This window comes from Dunckerocampus dactyliophorus, chromosome 8 (genome assembly GCF_027744805.1).
Source record: "Dunckerocampus dactyliophorus isolate RoL2022-P2 chromosome 8, RoL_Ddac_1.1, whole genome shotgun sequence".
NCBI classification, from domain to species: domain Eukaryota; kingdom Metazoa; phylum Chordata; class Actinopteri; order Syngnathiformes; family Syngnathidae; genus Dunckerocampus; species Dunckerocampus dactyliophorus.
In genome coordinates this window covers 6,499,294-6,517,539 of record NC_072826.1, presented here as the reverse complement: position 1 = coordinate 6,517,539, position 18,246 = coordinate 6,499,294, and the positions used below count along the sequence as shown (strand labels likewise).

Here is an 18,246-nt window from a genome sequence, read left to right as displayed (position 1 = left end):
ATGTATTCTGGGAAATGAAGTCAATTTACTCCAACAAACGATTTCAAATTAGCTGGCGGTTTTTATTGCAGTTTTCTTTAAATAATGATCATATTCAAACAGGAAATGAAGATCTTACAGTGTACTGAGAACAACTGGTACAATAAACAAATGGGAGAACAAGATAACCTACAGAAGCTTTTTTTTTTGCATACACAACATAACACATTACAGTGAATAACACTACAAGAACGTGTTAAATGAGAGAACATTGTTTTTTTTTATACAAAGCATCTCTTTGTTTTCAATCTGTTTTTTTCTCATATTAAGTTCATTAAAAAATAAATTATGACGTGAATTGGCTCAAATAATCACCTGAATATTGCTCCACATCAATAACTGCTTAATCATTGCAAAGAGTTTAAACTAATTTGTGCAAATATTGAGAATATTTAGAGCATTTCCACATTGCTTATTCAGAGTATTTTGCTCAATCAATTTTTATTGGATTACCCTGTTATTTGTGTACATATATACATACAACCATGCAGTCACGTCAGTATTACTGTACCGCAGTACAGGATTGTACTTGTGCCTGCATTTCAGAGTCCTTGTATTATAAAACAATCAGAAAACAACTTGGTCTTTTTCTGGAAAAAAAAAAGTTTCACTCATGAGGTGAGACTTGGAATTTGTTTTAATTTAAGGGCATTCACTGTTGTCAAGTGCTCGCATTGTAGTGGTTGCCATGACATACATTATGCATCGTATGTCCACGCCAAGTATCTTTACAGTTGACTCGTGAATCTGTGAATGTACCACATGGAGAGGCAATAAATGTTTCTTGCCTTGCAGATAAGACAATATATTAGCGTGACAATCAAATAAAAAGAAGGGTTTGGAGCACTCAGAAGACACAAATATAATTAAAAAGCCTCTTCTAAAACACATAAAAGCTGAAAAGCATCACACAACCTCAACATTACCTTGGAGTCAAAACACACTTAAGGGTTAATAAAGGCTTTTAAATTTATTTGAAGGCTTCAGAGCAGCTCTTAATTTCAGTCCTTACTTGTGCCTGGACCTGAAGTGTTTTATTTACCCTGTGCAGCTTTCTTTCACACCAAGAATCTTAATGTTGATGTTGCTCTGTCAAGCTCCTCTCTACTCTTGTCCAACAACATGGTCTTGGTACTTGGTACTTGGTTCGAGAGGGTCTCCAGTGTACGTAAGGTCAAAATGAGACATTATTACAGTGTTTTTCTTAAGTAAGAATTAAGTCCCTTGTTCGTCGTCCTTCAGCTACGTGGCAAACTGTTGATAAAATGCCAGTTTGACCCTCTCGATGTGGTGACACAGCTTGATGGCCGGTCCCAGCTTCAGGTCCATACACTCCTGCACAGTCGGCAGGTTCAGCAGCAGAAGAGCCTGGCCGTCGATCTCCTACAAGAACAGTTTTGACGGTGGTCACTGTGGATTGGACTGACCATAAACCTTGAGGAACGTATGTGTGTAACTCTTACTTGATCCAAGAAAATGCGTGCGAGAGGTGCGCAGTCAGTGGTCCTGATGAAACGAACCACGTCAGTAACGCTCCACTCCAGAGGGCTGGTGTCCAAACACAACTTTTGATGAGGTTCGGTCTTTGACGTCTGCAAAATAAGAGTGAATTTAAAATTGTTAATGTCTTCAAACCATGAACACGTGCTTGGTCTGGTTTATTCCATTTGATGTATTGCAAAAGACACATACACCATTATGTTTGGTACATCCACACACCAGCCACATCAATATGCCCACTTTTATGCAATGACGTCCAATATAAGAGCTATAAAAATTCTCTCTTTACAATGGTATGTAAGTATTAAGCTGTGTTTATCATTGTGGGTGCACTGTAAATGTGTCAATACAGTATTCAGTAGTTGTCATTATGACACAGTGCTGTGTGTGAGGTAAATATTCGTGACTTTGAAACAACATTTTACACAGATGATCACAGGTTTTGATGGTATTGGCCCTTTGGTTTACAGTAATCCCTCATTTACAGCAGACCATTATAAGTGAATTTCTGCAGTAGGATTGCTTGTTTATAAATGGAATATTTTCATAGTTAGGGCACAGAAAACCTGTTTATGACCTTCTAAATATGCTTTTTAACATTATTAGAGCCCTCTAGCCATGAAGTAACACCCCTGTAGTCACATTTATACTCGTATTACCTAATATAGTTGACATAATAAGAGAAAATAAGACATAAATAAGACATAGACTCACACGTTACCATTGGGAGATTTCCTTGTTGTTGTTCTTTTTTTAAACTTCCTGTTCTGAACAGTACTTCCTGCAGCGGCTATTGTCCCATCAATGTAACATTACTGACCAGTGTAGAATACTACTCATCATCACATCTTTGAATGCTTCATTTGAATGCCTCATATTTGGGTTTTACTTCATTAGTGAACAAATTTGCATATTTTAGCAAATTTTACATATTTTTTTGCAGAAATTAAGCATTTTCAAGCATAAAAGTAGCTTAATGAAGTAAAATACAAATATAAGGCATTCAGAAGAAGCATTCAAAGATGTGATGATATTCTACACTGGTCACTAGCTTTCAGTAATGTTACATTGATGAGACAATAGCCACCGCAGGAAGTACTGGAAGTACTATTTTGTGGTTGAATACAACCAATTATTAATTTTAAAATGTGCATATTTAATTTACTTCCGACCTTTATTTATCTGTTAGGAACTCCATTTGTGCAGAGCATCAATGCGTGTACAATTCAAGTACCCCGCAACACAACACAACATACCGCATACAATCAACAAATACCAACAATCAACCATCAATTGACAGTCAAAAGTGGAGAGAAGAGAAAAAAGGCTGCCAGCACAATAAATAGGTAATGATAAAAAGAAACAATTTGTAAAAAAAAAAAATACAAATAATAAATAGGGCACAACAAACAAATTTTAAGCATTTTTTTGCCAAAAAGTAATTGGCTGTATTCAACCACAAAACAGTGATGATGAATTAATATGTTTTTGCAAAACTGTGACAGAGTGAAGCCGCGAAATTCAAAGTCCGAAGTGGCGAGAGATTACGGTATTTAGATTATGATAATAGCAATCACATAAACCTCATAAGCACGAATAGGAAACATGCTTATTTCATAGGGCCAACCTGATAAGCATTACATCATATTGTAGCCAAATAGTTACAAATTGTTATTTTTTTGTGACTCTAACTACCTTTGGTGATGGAGGGTGGTTCTCGTCATCGGAGAAAGAGGGTGAACGGGGTTTCCGGCGCCGTCGTGTGGGTCTGGGCGTTGCAGGAGGGGATGGGGATGGCGTGGTGGGCTGAGACTTTTCTACTGATTGCTCCGAATCATCTTGGAGATCATCCTGCAGTTCTGAGCCCGAGTCTTCACTCAGGGAGTCATCTTCATCGAGATCTTCCTCCTCGCCACTGCCCTGTGAGCCACAGGCATGGAGGTCAGCAGCCAGTTAGCAGAGATTCAATGATGGTGAGACAGAAGAGCCAATCCTTTAATATCACACAGCAGGAAGAAAGCGCCCCTGTGTGTGCTACCTGTGGAGACCCAGCAGGCGTGTTATCCATCGAGGCTGAAGAGCGTCTCTTTTTATGGACAAAGAGCTGCTTCCTCCTCTTCCTCCTCCTCCCTCTTCTTTTCACTCCAGCCTCGAGGTTGGAGTGGCCTCCAGGCGGGCGGCCAACACGTTTACTCTTCTTCTTTCCGTAGTAGTATGCTGGGGGCAAGACAACAAGCTGTAAAGCTGCATGCCAGAATGACTTTCTTATCGGCATCATTTAGATTTGAGAAGCATTGATCATTTACATTCATGTGCATAACAAAGCACCGATTTTGGTCACACATGGCATTGGTAATTACAAAGCAGTAGTAAAAAATATCACCTTGTCTCTTATGATAACGATTAGCACTAATGCACTAAAGTGTAAAAAGACGTTAACCCCCAAAAAAACCCAAACATTCTTCCTGTTTATATTATTCTCTTTTCATGCTCTTCTTCTCTTAATAGCCCTTTCTCTGCAGCTGGTCTGTCGTTGGAGTAAGTGTAGCATAAAGCCCAAAACACACGCAGCGTTAATCCTCTGATGCTCTTTTAGGGCATGCTGACCTGTCATGTGACATCATGAGTGCCGGTGCTTTGAGCTCTTCACTCTATTTTTCCCTGAGTAATTCACAATTGTACAACCCCTGGGGTGTTGTACTTTAGAGGTTCTAAGCGCGTCCGGCTGTGTGATGAATCCACCTACTGTATTTGGTCTTGGTGAGGACGGAGCAGTTCTCCGAGCAGCGTTCCAGAACCATGCGAGGTCCAAACAGGTTGGGGCAGCACTCTAACTTGATGCAGGTCTTCCTGCAGAAGTCAGCCACGCGATCTGCAGTGCGAACTATTTCCACTGTGGCTCGGTAGCTCTTTCCCTTGTATCTGAAAACCAAAGAGAAGACTATTTAAATTCAATACCCATCATGTTCATAACTCTTCTCACACGGTTAGAACATGAAATGCTCTGAGCTAAGTCATTGTAATGATGAAGTACCAAGGCCTCGGGCTAGGTTTCAAGGGAATACATACAGTATTTATTTCCACTTGAGCTTTGAGTACATTTACATTCCCGTATGTATGCTTTCCAGCCCAGCTGTGAGCTCTTTTTACTCTCCCTGCTGTTTCTCTCAAAAGACAAGAGAACTAGGATCTGAGGATTAAATGCTGTTTCCCCTCACTTGGCTTTGAGAGTCTCTCCATGGCCTTGCCAGCGACTCTCCTGATCCAGCTGCAGCTCCCTCAGCACACGGCTCGGCTTGTATGCAGAGTTGATGAGGAGGGTCAAAACCTGCACGAGCAAAGAAATGGAACACTTTGTGGTAAACAAAGGCTTTGTTTGTTTCTCATTAGTGTCAAATGTACCTCTATCAAATGAGGGGACCAATATAATCTACATCAGGGGTGTCCCAACGTTTTCCACTGAGGGCCATATTTTGTAAACCAACCCATGTAGATATTCTAAGAAGTTATATACTGTATACTGTACCTCCAGAAGAAACTGTTTCGGCTTTGTGCTATAGGTGAAATGCTACTAATATTACATTATTTTTCCCCATAATGTTACAGGTTTGTTCTTGTAAAATTGCAACATTTTTTTCTTAATATTTTGACTTTATTCTTGTAAAACTACAGCTGTTCTTTCTATTTCTGCTGTTGATTTCAACTTTCCTCTTGCAAATTTTCTTCTTGGAAATATGACTTTAATCCCATATTTGTTTTGATTCTTTTCTTTTCCCCTAACCTCATAGTACATTTTTTTCTTTAATAATTCAACTTTATGCTACTAAAACAATTTTTTTTCCCCTCAAAATATTACAACATTATTCTTGTAAAATTGCAACATTTTTGTTGTAATATTTTGAGTTGAGAAGAGCATTTACAAGAAGAAAGTTGAAATATTTGTAAAATTAAATATTAAAAAAGCAACAGCAGAAATAGAAAAACAGCAGAAATTTTACGATAATGAAGTCAAAATATTACAACTTTATTCTTGTAAAATTGCAACGTTTTTGTTGTAATATTTTGACTTCATTATCGTAAAATTTCTGCTGTTTTATATTTAATTTTACAAATATTTCAACTTCCTTCTTGTAAATGCTCTTCTCGTAATATTATGACAGTATTATAACTTTTCCCCAACCTAATTTTCCCAAAATTACCACTTCATTCTTTGTTTTGCTTCTAATATTACAACCCATCTTTTGATCAGTAGATTGAAACTTTTATCGTAATATTTGGATTTTATTCTGCTGATTTTTCCATTTTTGTTCTTCTTCTTTTTGTTTTGTTTTTTATTTTCTTATTAAATAATATTTTTAGAATGTGCCGCGGGCCAATAAAAAAGAGCCGGGAGCCGCAAATGGCCCTCAGAACCCAGTTTGGACACCCCTGATCTACATACTGTTTCAAGGGACCTCACAATGATCTTAATGACAAAAATGATACTATCGAACCTCTTTGAGCACAAGGACACAGTTTCCAGGTCCGATGAACTGAGGTAGCTCAGCAATCCGGCCCTTATTAAGGTACGGCCCGGAGAAACAGCGATGGTTGAAGTAGATCTTGGGACAGCAGTATTTCCCATTCCCCTGACCTGAGATGTAGATGCAAAACACAACATGCAAATGATTACAGCGCACAACACACAGAGGAAGCAGTTTTTTCAATGACAGATTTTACTAACCAGCCTCTGGGTGGTTTGCCATCTGCTGCTTAACATTGTCAGGTGACGATGACTTTGGTGGAGCTCTGCTGTAAAGTGACGCAAAATGAGTCAGTTGGAGAAGTTTGGGCATCCGACAATTGGAGCTCTTCCAGTCTAAACAACACATTTTATACTCACTGTTTCTCAGGCTGCACCACAGCAATCTTTCTCTCGTTCTCCACTAAAAGATAAAGAGAGATCAGCTTGTGCTCACACAAAGAACAGAATTTTAAGGAGGTTATAGTTTGTCTGCTTGCTTGTGTGCATATTTCTGGTGATAGTTCTACGTATAAGCTCAAGGATGCTTGCATAAAATCCTCTCTCTGTCTAATGTTGCCAAATTAATGTAAAAGAAAGAAAAATGATGTTGCATCCAGATCTGATTGAGGTTGTGTATTTGGAAAATGGAAAATTCCATTAACTTCTGCCAATGTAAAATCTCATCAGATTAGTTTGTGCTTATGTAGTATTTTAATATTTGGATGTTTGGATATGAAAGAACAAAATACGTAAATACCACAGTGAAAACCATTCATTGTTTTTGCAGTAACAACTGTGCTTTGGCTGCAGGACCCCCCCAGCAGCCCTCGATGACAAGCGGCGACCCAAATTACAGACATTTTTCAACTCAAACTTCCCAAATACACTGTATTATATTTAACGTGACTCTTTGCAACCGCTACGCGGCTGCCTAGAGGGCGCTAACTTTCAAACGTAAGCAGTCTTCATTGTGGGTGGAATTCCCCCACTCAACACAAAGTGCCCTGCAGCAGTGAAGACACTGTCTCTCTCTTTATGCATGGTTGCTACGAATTTGACATTTCCAACTTCCCAACTTTTTCCAGATTCAGTAAATAGATGTGTATCATTAGAGCTGCAACAATTAATAGATTCATTGATGATTACTTTGGTATTTTTCTTGGTATTTGATTAATCTTTTTAAAAATGTAAATATTCTCTGATTTCAACCTCTCAAATGTGATCCATGCTTGGCATGGATCTTTTGCATGTAAATACACACTCGACAGCAAGGAGGAAGCGAGAGAGTGTGGAGGGGTGTAGCGTGCAGAAAGTTACGCATTCTAGGGAAATTTTAACACATGCACACGCACACACCTGTGCACGCAAAAATGGCCGGTTCTGAAGGGGTTGAATTTTGAAAAACGGCTGGGATTGAATGAGTTAACATAACTTTGAAAAACCATGACAGAGTGAAGCTGCGATTTGGAACTGCAATGTGGCGACGACTGGATTAGTTGCTTACCTGCAGGTTTAATGGGGTACACAAGGGGATAGCCATTTGTCTCACACCAGCTAACAGGGAATATGTCCAGAGAGTCCACATGAACTATCAACTCTGGCATGGGCTGCTTGAGTCCTGGAGAAAGGCGGGTAAAGATATTAGAACAGTATGCAGCTTAAGCAGCAAATTAATGTTAGAACAAATGACCTGTAAAGCTGTGGCTACATGAATAAAGCGTTGTACAGAAACACTATTATCCCTGTTGCTATATTTCCCCCAGGAAGAGGTGACAACATTAAAGCTCCATCATTTCGAGCCATAAATATCACTGTAGAACATGTTCATGCAGAAATGCATTTGTTCTTTCATCCACTGAAAAAAAAAAAACCACATTCTTTCTGCCCTTGCTCTCACCTTCCAGGCTCAGCCAAATGTATTGCCCTTTGACCCTGGTGACTGTTACCACGTGAATGTTCTCTGGTGACAGCGGGTTGACAGCCTCCAATTTCATGGACTCTTTGAAGCTGTGTTCAGATGTCTCCTGGTAGTTTAAAGAGACAATAAAACTATTATTTTTTTTTACCTCCGAAAAGGTTAAAAGTGCAAAGGTGACATGGATAAATTTCACCCGTGAGTGGGTTTGTGTGTTTGTCAGCCGATTATGCACAAACTACACTACTGCAATGCACAAAGTTTCTCTGCATGTTGAAATACATTGTAAATAAAGGAATTCATTTTCTCTCGCTGCTCTTGTCTCTCAATACAACAGTCAACACCTTTTCTGAATTTATTATAGGGCTATTTACACACTCCCCGATGTTGATACAGAAGACAATTTTCCCGTGCATGGGTGCGCGCACAGACACACACACACACACACACACACACACACGCGCACGCACGCACGCACGCACGCACGCACGCACGCACGCACGCACACATAATCGCCCAACATGGATGTATCATATGATTGTTTCTTTCGCTATTTGGAAGTAATCAGAACAAATCTAATTTAGCGACAAAATGAAAGGCCATGGTGTCCTTGCTCATGACCAAGCACACACATGAACACTTATACTGTACATCTAATTAATCATGAAATGATAGTGATCGGAAATGTGCCAGAGGGCGAATTATTGCAGGGCAGTTCAAGTGCTGGCCTTATTTCTTATTGAATACACTTTTTGCTTGATGCATGTAGCCATGTAAATAAAACTGTTCTTTACTAGGAATGCTTTTGTGGTGATATGAGGAGGACAATCTAGCCACATGTGCATGCTATAATGGTTTAGCCTAATATACGATCATGTGGACTAAATGAATGAATGCAGGCCCCCTTACAAGGACCCATATCATGCTGTCTTCCCATAACAACAGTGGAATATTAGCAACTACTAATAGTGTTCACATTTGCTTGTCACTGGCAGTTCGCTAGTAGATGTTAAAGGTGATGTTGACTTACATTTGGGAAACAGTGCTGAGGAGCTGCCTCGGCTTCACACTGTTTTAAGTAATCTGCCCAGTCGAAGTCCGGCCCCTGGTACCCTACACATGACACAAAACATACAGAGAGGATGAATGGGGGTTGTTCTTGGATGCAAAGTTAGATTCATGGAAAATAAGCTGCAGTATGAGTGATGAAATCAGTTCTTTGCTATGAGGATGATGAAGAAAACCTGGTGGTGGGCTGAGAGGGAGTCCATTTTTAAGACTCCACTGTGCAGGAAAGATCCCTGGACTGTCTCTGTGGCACAGGAAGGACCGCTCAGAACCTTCAGACTCCTCAATACCACAAAGGTCATCCATTGTCACCAGGAAGTATTCCTCATTGAACACCTAAAGAGTTTAATGGGAGTTTGACGAATAACTGTGTCAAGCTAAACATAAACAAAGCCAATTGACTTTTTTCATACCTTGGCAACAGTGGCCGGCCTGATAGAGATAGGAGCAGCAGGGTCGACCGCTTCCAATTTCATCCCTTCCTTGAAACAATGAGCAGCAATGGCAGGCTGGTCCTGACACAACCATAGCAAAGCGAAAACATCTCTCAGACACGTTTAAGCACCTAGTTTACAACTCTTAGCTTGGGACAAACTGTTGGATCTTAACTTATGTAAACATCGTCAGTACCTTACTGAGCTCTGCAGTCAGAGCTTCATCCTGAGGCAGGTCCATGATCCTCTGCCTCACCTCCTCCCACTCTTCCTCTGTTCGCAGGGCCATCAGTTCTGAAAAAAAAAAAACACACACACACACACAAATCAGCTGCACAACTGCTCACCAAGTGTATGTAATTTATCAGACAAGTTCAAAACAGTCTGCATCATAAGCAGCCTGCCTTGCAGACACGGTAAAAATGATCATTTCTACGTAAACAAACATTTTTTTTAATAATAGCAATGGAAAACTACAGAAGCACTCTGAGAGCGCAGACCTCCGCCAAGCACCACAGTACCCCCCATATTGTGATTCACACCAAAATAATAATCCTACATTTTTTGGATCAGTCTTTGATATTTTGTAAAACCTGTTGGAAACTTGTCCTGTATTTTTTCCCCCCCAAGTGCTCTGACCATTATTTGTTGAGTTATATGCACAAATAGCTAAAATGGTCCTATCTCGCAATGATAAAAAAATCCCTTGGAAAATTCCTGGATCCAGACGGTGAACCGGATCAGCCCCCAAAATGTACAGTAATCAGCTCTTCCATATCCCATTTCCGACAATTCCTGAAAATTTCACTCAAATCCATTCAGGATTGTTCAAGTTATTTTGAACACAAACAAACAAACAAAGAGACAACAGATAAACGGCGGCAAATACATAACCTCCGTGCTGCGCTTACGCTTTGCGGAAGGTAAAAAAAGACGATACCAGAATAAAAACATATAAAGATGTAATCACACAAAAATAAACCAGAACTTTAACGACTGAATGTCACAATTCCAACACTAACAAATGCAACTGATAGACTACAAGTAGCAGCTGTTTCATTCTCAGGAGCTGACAGTTTTTTTCTTAAAGTTTTTTCTTGTAATATTTTGACTTCTTTCTCTTGTAATTGCCACTTAATTCATGTAACTATAACTATTCCTTTCCTTTACAGCGTGCCCGTTATACTCAGTAAACTTATAACCCTTAACCTTAAAACATATATCATTAAGCGTGATCTTTTTTACAGAATTACATTAGTGTGAGCGCTTGACTCTCTCAGCGGATCGATAACATATTAACATATTCAACTGTCTTCCTTTGTTTCCAAGAATAAATATGAATGCAAATTCTGAGACATGGCGGAGCCACTGACCAGAAGGAGGCCTGAGGGTGCAGCCGTGCTCGTGAGCCCAGCCGGGTGGGTGGAGGCGTGGGTGGAGGTAAAAGAGCCAGAGGGTTGCGGGTGTGTCCGGTAGGCTCTCGGTGCCGACGAGCCGCAGCTTCAGCCTTCCTCCGACGTTCTCCTCTACCTCAGCAGCCCAGGCCAGCCCTGGGTCAACACTATCTTGCAGCTCCACGTAGCACCCGCCACTCAGCAGCTCCATTGGGTCTCGACCACGATGAGGCTGGGAGAAGTGCAGGTGGAGGTTAAATGAGGAGATGATAGCGCAAATACAGAGATAAATGTACACATAAGGAAAGGTGATAATTTCACACTGTGAATGTGCTGCATGACTAAGTGGCAGAACTGAAAAACAAATGTGAAGCTCTAAATATCCCAATAAAGCAACAAATTTCAGCTAAGCAATTTGAAACGATGGACATTTTGAGTGGTTTCTCCTACAAGTACATGAAAAGTACGAAACAAACATGGCAGTGTGCAGGAACTGAACACCTCAGGGTCGAAACTGTCACCTCGGAGTTGTACTGAGGATGGTTCTATTTCTCGTGTTTTCCTCTCCTTGTAATTTTACAGCAGTTTCACTTCAAGCCATTTTGCATATTTACCAGTTGGCAAATCAGTCGTGTTACAGAGGAATGCTCTTGGCACAGACACACAGACGTGAGAGAAATGCCGCTCAAGCTCCACCCAGCAAGTGAGTCATTTTTGAAGGGCAGCTGCTGCAGTTCCCTCGCCTTACCAATTCTAGCAGGTTGGCAGGCGCGCTGCACTCCTCCGCCAGGACCTTCTCCAGCAAAGCCTCCCAGTCCTGGTGCTTCTCACGCACACCTGAGGTGGATCATACATATAGAAAGCCATTTAGTACCCAACAGACCAGTCTGGACTGTAAAATCAATACACAATACCATATTTCATTCATTATATCAGACATATTACGAAAAAACATCATGCAGCTACATCGTTGTAAGGATAAATCCTTTATTTCATCCATTCAAATACAGTCAAACCTCGGTTTTTGAATGCCCCTGTTTTCGTATACCGGTAATTAGTTTTTTTGTCCCGGTTTTCACAGTTTACACTGTTTCGTTTTTTGTACAATATTGCATGTAACAAGCTAGTCTGTCTGCCCTTTACTGTGTCATTCCGCGTAATTGAGTGTCCAAACAATGCACCCTCAGAGTTGCTGACTCATCGTGACTGAGTGCAACTGCTAAATAACCCGCCATGGGGCCAAAGAAAGTTGCAGGTGCCAGCAATTTGATGAAGAAGGCAAGAAACACTATTGAATTCAAGAAAGAACTCTTCGCAAAGTCCTCCCTCTCCGGTCCTCGCTGCTTTCGGCATACGCGTCTTCAATAAAAGGTAAAAATTACGGTAAATGTTCATTTGTCAATTTCACTTGTCATTTATATTTATTTTGTGTTGTTTTCTGCATGTAAATCAACAACTATTCTCTATAAAATGTATTTTTGTTACTATTTTTGCATGTTTGACATGGGTTCATTGGATTTACATTATTTCCTATCGGACATTTTGCTTCAGTTCCCATATGTTTCGGGTTTTGTGGAACCATTAATAACGGAAACCGAGGTACAGCTACATTACATTTAATGTTCAGTTCATTTTCATTTATTGTATGATTAATTAATTAATTTATTATTAGATCTTGTGATGCCCCTAGTATTTAGTAGTCTACATTGGTCATTAGCTGTCAGAAATGTTCGGTTAGGCACACAAGCATCAGACTTGATCGCTGGAACAACAAGCTTTCATTGCAGGTTGGAATTACCTCACAACAGGAACAATAATCCCAAATAAAAACACAGGCTCCCGTTGCGGCCATATGCACTCCGAGCGATAACTCACCTCTGAACCCCCAACGTCACTTCCTGTCCTCCACACATCCAGAGCACATTTATTGTAACACACATGAAGTCTTATTTATGTCTTAATTGGCTTATTTTTCTCTGATTACTATATTAATATGATTACTATAAGTAATATGAGTGTATATGTCCACTTATCATGGTTGATAAACGAGGGATTACTTTAGACAATAGTATTTTTGTTATGTAATATGTAATAATGTTTACTGTGCTTTGTTATAGTATAGTGTCAGAATTTGTGTATGATGGCAAAACCAGTGGTCCCTTTTGCTCTTTATAGAGAGAACTGTGTTTGTTTTGCAGTTGATTGTGCAACAGTGCAAGTTTGGAGCAAACAAGCGCTGCTGCAAGACTACTAGGCGAAGGGGGAACAACACACAAAACATGAAAGAAAGGTGGAGGTTTTTATATTTTTTATCGAACACAAATTTAGCCCTTCCCAAACTACCTAACTTGGTAACTGTAACATCTTTTACTCCACATGCTAAAATGTAAGTTGTAGCTGTAGAATAATATCACGGCATCAAATGAGATGGCAATTTTTTGGATCGTCTTTTCCTTTTTTTTCCCCCCAAAGTCTAAATTCAAATAAAAAAATCAGAAACTTTGCAACAATCTTACCCTCTGGGGCTCTCATGGTCTTGCCATGCTGGCGGCTCCAGCCCAGTGGGTGTAGGTCGGCGGTCATAATGTCACACCAGAAGTCGGCACTACGGTTATCCTGGTATCCTTCATAGCGAAGCAGCAGCAGCTGGCCGCATGTTGTGATGATGCTGGCCACCCAGTAAGGACTATCAGCCTCCGAGCGCACACACACCTCTAGCTTCATGCCTGGACTCAAGCCTGTCTGCAGACCCTGGTCCACCTGAGACAAACATGGTAGCAAGAAGATGTTATTCAGGAAGTCCCTCTGTTAGGACTTTTGCTTGGATTGGGGAAGGAAGTCAATTCAAGATCTTCTTCAGACCAAATGATGCTGGAAAGGTGCTAGTTTGCTTCCTGAGATCCGCCATTGTGCAGCACAGCAAGGTGGAGACGCCTAACAGCTCAGGACGCAACTCCCGTACCGTAACGTCCAAACTTTAATGCTTGTCAATTGAATTTTCCCCCATCACAAGAGTGTAAAGGATTATTCTTGTTGCTGCTTTACAGAAGTTAACAAACCCTAATGTCTTGATGATGTCAAAAAAGGCTTTACTACACATCTTTAAAAAAAAGCATGAAGCTCTGCCAATCAGTCAGCTCCAGATGTAGGAGCTGACTGATTTATCATTTTGTTTTTCTTCAGCAAATAGGCTAAGCTAGTCGTTTGGGAGTGAACAAATGAATTGTAATTGATGTGAAACGGATGGGGGGTTGCATTAAATAAGCGTTGCTTCTTCCTACTCCGTCTGGACATGTGGAACTGTGAATTGTAATATGTGATGGATTCAAATGTAACTTGCATGCATGTTCAAATAAATTAAACCATTACCACAGAATGATGTTGCTATTAAAATGTGACTGTAATGCGAGCACTGTAGCTCACTTAGCTACACTACTGTCACTAACATTTGTGTCCCTCCCCACTCCTTATTGTTAAATTGTTATACCTAAAATATGGCATATATTACGTTGGACATGTGCAGAGTTACTGTGTTTAAGTGAAATATACATAAAGTCTACAATAGCGCTTTTTTTGAGCTCTCTCTGAGACAAGTACAAACGCAGCTCATTGGCATTAAAGCTACAGACAAAAAAAACCCCAGCATGCTCCCAGTGTGGCTTACCAAAAAGCACTTTTAAGCTACACGGCTAGATTTCAGGCAACACACTTCGAATATATTACAGTGAGACTTATGAGACTTATTTAAAGTTGTGGAAAAATAGTGTAATGGGACCTTTAATAAATAAAATGTATTACTGGATCATAAAATATAGCCTTGGCTTCTAAATAAGCAATGAACCAATTTACCGGTGTTATTAATGGAGGACCTGTATCAGTATAACACTGCCTCCTGAAGACTAGATCAGGGGGTCGCATACTGAAAAATGAAAGGACATAAAGGACACTTGGATATTACGTGTATGTTAAGAAGTTACATATATTTAAAAAAATACATCTCAGCTTTGTGATATAAGTGAAAAGGCGCATTATTAGTGTGAACTTTGGTCTTTGCTCTTTTTTCACCCCATATTCGCTGTTTTCCCCCAAAAATATTTCAACTTTCTTCTGAAATCTTCATGAATTTTCTGTTCATCATGTTATGGCTTTATTCCCATAACATTTTGACTTTATTCCCATAAAAATTTTCAACACAATATTTCAACTCCCTGCTACTGTAATGACATTATTTTTCCTCCTATTACGCATTTATTCCTGTAAAATTGCGCCTTTTTTCCCCCTCATTAGAATACAACTTTTTATTACGACATCATTCTCGTGGTATTACAGCTGTTGTTTCTCCGTCAAGTTTGAAAAATCTATTTCCATTCCGGCACAGTACACATCACACCGATTAAACAAGCAAAAGGGTATAAATGACCTACCTGACTTTCAGCACTTTTTTTTTTTTTACTTCATGAACAAATGCTGATAAGAGGCTTGTGCCGCTCCATTCACTTGAAATTTGAAATGCTTGCTCTGTTACTTGTGGTGTTTGTGCATCATTGAGTCCACGTATTAAAAACGGCCTGAGGAAATATGTGGAGATTCTTTTAAAAGAGAGATAGTCGACGGAGAAGGTGTGATATGACAGGAATACTGGAGAAATGTGCTCGCTGCATCGTAGTTTAGCACTGGCACAACTATTGACCAAGATGATGAATGCAAATGAATAGTATTGTGGCTGCATTAAATGCTTGGAGAAATTGGGTTTGAGGGGTTGAAACTATTTCAATGTTTGTATGGGTTAAATGCAAGATTGTTGTTACAACAGTCCATTACTTTTCAATCTTTTTCTCTCCAATCTTGGTTTTTAAGGATCCCTTTGCATAAAACGTTTTAGTTATTTGTCGTGAAAAGCGTTCTGGCTTTAAAGGATCTGAATCCTCACATGTTTGAAGGCGTGATGAGGCACAGAAGCAGCACCAGTCTCCTCCAAATAGTCATCCCAGTTGAAGTCACATACATCCTGAGCAGAGTCTCCATCTGGAACAGACAGACACCCATTTTCCTTTTATAACCGGCTTTCTAAAATATAATCTTGCTGTTTACACAAGCAAAAGCAATCCTACCAGACTCCAGTGACTCCTGGCTCATGCTGGTGTCCTCTCACAGCCGCCAAGATTAGGAGCTATGGAGAAGAACAGAGGAGGCGTACCTTCCATCAAATGTAAATGAATGAGGTCTGGTCCCAAAAGCAACAGAAGAAAACAACTGACTATCCAGAAGTAACATAATCTGAATCCTGCTATTATTTGAATGTGGTAAGCATATTTCATGAACAGCAATTAGCAAAATGTTCAAGTCACTTGACTATGCAACCTGAAACCTTAAATAATGCTAGCATTTGATAATAAAGCTTTCAAAACAGCAACTTACAAAGTTTTTAAATCAGTGAGTGCTAGTAAAAGGACAGGAGAAGGAGGAAATACTATAAAAAATGGCAATGTAGGGTCACACACTGCCATACATATATCCAATTGTCTGTCTTTGTGTGTGCCATAAAAGTCATTTTTAGTTAGTTCAGTTCAAATGAAAGTTAACTGTATTGAAACAACAGAAAGAGTTGCTGTTTCTATGCATTTTTCACATAGCCAAGAAAACAACAACAATGCTGCAAAAACAACTGAAAACACTATCATTTGCATGCCAGACAAGCTTGCGCAAGTCTTTTTGAACAGCTGTGCCGTTTACAGCGTTTGGACTACGGATGGGGCCGATCCAGTCCAGTATTTGTATCGGGTTCAGATCCCAGTGTAATTCACGTATGGGAAATTGTGGCCACGCCTCCTTGTGCTTTCTTGTTGTTAGCTGTAAATGTAGCTAGAAGAATATCCGCAAACGTAGCCAAAAGAGTATCAGCGAAATTAGCTGCAGGTGTCCTCCTCACTACCGTGCTCCGTGTGACACAGTCACGGCCACACAAAACGGTCGGCTATCTACACAACAGCCTCATATAAACTCAATAATGATAAAGTAGCAACCTGGACGTTATGTGCAATGCTAAGTAAAGTTCTGCGTCCAACCGTCTGCGAAGCCATGAGTGCATCCGGCTGAGCGGTTGTGAGCTGCAAGTGTGAAAACAGTTCCGTTTGCTCATATTCTTCTAGCTACATTTGCTGATATTCTTTTGGAGTGGTTGCATATTAAAGCAAACAGAGCTCTGGTACTGGAATTATATCGGTATCCACAGATTTCCAAATTCAGCTATCGGATCGGAAGTGAAAAAAATGTGGATCGCTACATCCCTAATTTGGACAGGAAGAGCAATGCGAGTAATTTTGAGATGTGTGTCTAAAAGTTTGCGTTAGGGATGTCCCGATCGGCTGCTGATCCGCTGTGCTTGTGAAGACTGGATAATATCGGCTTCCGCCACGAGATTGGGGAGATCCGGTTGCCGTATCACGTTCGTAACTCTGCGTCACACTCCAACATGGTAGGTGCAGTAAGGCACCTCACAGCTGGTTGCCACTCGACTACCGCCACCCGCAAGAAGAAGAAAACGCACCACCACCATGCAGACATGTCCACGGTGTACGGTGGTGAAGTTATTTTCACGTTGGACGTTGTGGTAGTTCCCTCTCACTGTGGCTTATAATAGGTCGCTTATAATAGGGACTGCACAAACACTACTAACCATGTCGAAACGGCGGCGAAAAACCTTGGAAACTCCTCTGTTACGGAGCATCAGTGGAAGCTAGCGGGGTTTGCTTAGTTTAGCTAGTGCAGCTGGGTGTGCGCAACTCAGGCTGGTTGAGTAGATTTCCACTGTGTTGTGTTTTTCTGCTTTAATGTAAGGACCATTGAAAAAAGGCAAGAGGCACGTTTATCTTGCACCCGGCGCGTATCAACCGTCAACTGCCATTCTCAACACACAACACATTCCGGCCTTCAAAATAAGAGCGGTCTTTGTCATATTTGTCTAATTGTGTAAACTTAAAATTAGGGTGTCATTAAAATATCTTACATTAATAATGCAATTGGAATTACATCTGTGACTACATCTTCCTTCATCACAAGCACGGGCATTACAATTTGTTGAAGATTTTGTAGCAATATTTGTTGAGGCTGACATCCCATTAGAAAAGTTAGCTAAGCTACATCCATTTCTCAATTACTGGACATTTATTGATGTATTGCATCAATAAATGTAAGAATTTTTGCATTTCAATCACTCACCCAAATATCACACACTCTATGCTGGTAAAATAAGTGGAAAAGGTTATCTAAATCACACCACAAATTGATCTATAACAATGTCAAATGATTAGTTCTACCCTAAAAGTATTTTGCACGGCCATTTTTTCCAATTTGATCTTTTATTGACTGGAGTTTAGGATTAGGGACCTGACT

The 18,246-nt window shown here is 40.1% G+C and overlaps 1 protein-coding gene across 1 annotated transcript in view; it reads right to left on the bottom strand.

The window, feature by feature from the left end:
• Positions 1-58: 58 nt before the first annotated feature.
• sfmbt1 (Scm like with four mbt domains 1) overlaps positions 59-18,246 on the bottom strand; it is a 28,230-nt gene continuing 10,042 nt past the window's right edge. Inside the window, exons 2-21 of the mRNA XM_054785600.1 lie at positions 15,966-16,024; positions 15,785-15,879; positions 13,371-13,614; positions 11,603-11,691; positions 10,834-11,086; positions 9,657-9,754; positions 9,440-9,541; positions 9,203-9,362; positions 8,989-9,071; positions 7,941-8,067; positions 7,548-7,661; positions 6,422-6,464; positions 6,263-6,330; positions 6,033-6,172; positions 4,758-4,867; positions 4,286-4,461; positions 3,578-3,756; positions 3,235-3,459; positions 1,503-1,631; positions 59-1,422 (exon numbers count right to left, since the gene is read on the bottom strand). Of these exons, the coding sequence (XP_054641575.1) occupies positions 1,282-1,422; positions 1,503-1,631; positions 3,235-3,459; positions 3,578-3,756; positions 4,286-4,461; positions 4,758-4,867; positions 6,033-6,172; positions 6,263-6,330; positions 6,422-6,464; positions 7,548-7,661; positions 7,941-8,067; positions 8,989-9,071; positions 9,203-9,362; positions 9,440-9,541; positions 9,657-9,754; positions 10,834-11,086; positions 11,603-11,691; positions 13,371-13,614; positions 15,785-15,879; positions 15,966-15,990 (2,601 nt within the window). The 5' untranslated portion in view covers positions 15,991-16,024 and the 3' untranslated portion in view covers positions 59-1,281. The remainder of the gene's footprint in view (positions 1,423-1,502; positions 1,632-3,234; positions 3,460-3,577; positions 3,757-4,285; positions 4,462-4,757; positions 4,868-6,032; positions 6,173-6,262; positions 6,331-6,421; positions 6,465-7,547; positions 7,662-7,940; positions 8,068-8,988; positions 9,072-9,202; positions 9,363-9,439; positions 9,542-9,656; positions 9,755-10,833; positions 11,087-11,602; positions 11,692-13,370; positions 13,615-15,784; positions 15,880-15,965; positions 16,025-18,246) is intronic.